Genomic DNA, 1813 nt, shown 5'->3' on the forward strand with positions numbered 1-1813 from the left:
TCTCCCGGAGGGCAAGGTTCTCCGGTGGGCCCGGCGTGTATAGTGTGGAGGGCATGGAACGTAGGAATCAATATGTACGCAACACTAACTAACAAAAAAACAATAGGGTATACAGAGTAACACCGAAGCGGCCGTCGGCCGACACGGGCCGGTGGCGGCCGATTTGGATCAAACACTCAACGCATCAACACAACCCCCTCTTTGGCTATTGTCTCCCAAATTATGGTAACCATATTTCTAATGGCAAAATTTAAAACACAATATTATCACTCTATCCATCGCGCGCCCCTTGTGTGGTGGTAGCAGGGTGAAAGATTAGCGCGTGGACGAAAACCGCGGGTCAGGAAACCAAAAGCAACCAAAACTATGCTCGAAAAAACAACAAAAACAAATGAAAAACAACCAACATACGCATAATAAAAGTGCAAACTCTATCGTGAAAAAACAACACTAACCCCTTTTTTTGAGTGTTTTATTTGAATTCTGGGTATGAAGTATCGGGTCTGCCGGTACTGTCCGCTTTACTTGCAGTACCGATCGGCCTTCATTTTGCTCCGACGATTCAGCAGCTCCTCGTGCAGCGTACCGTCATCCTTGGCCTTTTTGAGCACCACTTTGTCCTCCTTGCTGACGAGCAGCTTTTTGTCTTGAAACTTTTGAAACTTTTTCCTGCAAAATATCACAGCGTTAGCGCCAGTAGTGCATTGTTCGGGGCAGCCACTTACACAAAATTAATTTCGACCTGGTCCAGATCTCCCGATTCTTCCACCGGCACTTCCTTGCTGGATATGTTCTCCCGATCGATGCAGCTCCGAATCACGCAGACTTCTTCGTTGCCAACCTTCTTCTTGATGGCCACCAGCGCGTCGTCCTCCGGGTCGACCGATACGAAGCACCCGTTGGCCGCCAACAGTGCCGTCTTGCCCTGCTCGAACACCGGTTCGAACTGTTCCAGCGCCGACACGGCATCCGAGCGTCCCGTGATCATACCGTCCTTTTCCACCTTCAGATACTTTCCGTAGCCCGACTTGAACGCCACTTTGTCCTCGTTGATCAGCACCGCACTCAAAATTTCCTCCGGATCCGGCGGGTCGCCTTCGTTGTGTGGCGCTCCAAGCGTGAACAGCCCATTGTCGAGGGCTTTGATGTACGCCTGCTTATCGAACTGTAGCGCGATGGAGCCCGTGATTTCGGTCGTCTTTTTTACCATCCACCAACCGCCGTGCTTGACGGCATCGGTATCGACCACCAGCGCCCGTTTGGCGTCCTTTTCCTTCTTGTGTTTCTTGTGCTTCCGTTTGGTGCCTCTACAAAGAGTTGCCAAGGATTGGGATTAACAGACCTGATCGCCGATCGATAACCGCTGCGTTTCATACTTTGAACTTTCGCCCTTCAGGACAAGTTTGCTCGTCTTTGCCTTGCTGTAATCGGACATTTCCGAACCGAATTTCCGAACGAAAACAATGGATCACACAAGGTATCGGAATCAAAACAATCGTTCTGCAAAGTGTAAACAAAGCCTATGACAACAAACGCTTCACCAGTGCTGTCACTTTGCTTCAGCACAAGGCACACACCGTAAAGCATCTTCAGACAGCGAGCTGAAAGTTGGGATCAACCAAAGTTGTGACCGACGGCTTCACACCGCCGTCGCCGAAGTTGGAACCGTCATTTCGCCGCTGTCGGTCGGGGGAAAACATTGAGACACCTGTGTATTTTAAAACTAATCGAAGTCTACTCAATTGAGGTTTTATTTGAAAAACTAGAGGAGGTTTTGTATGAAAAACTAAAGGAGAGGTTTTGTTGAAAACCT

The 1813-nt window shown here is 49.1% G+C and overlaps 1 protein-coding gene across 2 annotated transcripts; it reads right to left on the reverse strand.

The window, feature by feature from the left end:
* Positions 1 to 475: 475 nt before the first annotated feature.
* On the reverse strand, positions 476 to 1515 carry LOC128276193 (protein FRG1 homolog). 2 transcript variants are annotated; one of them, XM_053014660.1, is made up of 3 exons: positions 1377 to 1515; positions 726 to 1307; positions 476 to 669 (listed from the first exon to the last, which is right to left on the reverse strand). In XM_053014660.1, the coding sequence occupies exons 1-3, from the start codon at positions 1433 to 1435 to the stop codon at positions 522 to 524; spliced, it is 789 nt and encodes a 262-aa protein (XP_052870620.1). In that variant the 5' UTR covers positions 1436 to 1515; the 3' UTR covers positions 476 to 521. The 2 variants fall into 2 exon arrangements, with proteins under 2 accessions (XP_052870620.1, XP_052870621.1); XM_053014661.1 differs by having other exon boundaries at positions 726 to 1305; positions 1384 to 1435.
* Between the last annotated feature and the right edge of the window lie 298 nt (positions 1516 to 1813).

Source organism: Anopheles cruzii, unplaced genomic scaffold (genome assembly GCF_943734635.1).
Source record: "Anopheles cruzii unplaced genomic scaffold, idAnoCruzAS_RS32_06 scaffold00721_ctg1, whole genome shotgun sequence".
Taxonomy (NCBI): domain Eukaryota; kingdom Metazoa; phylum Arthropoda; class Insecta; order Diptera; family Culicidae; genus Anopheles; species Anopheles cruzii.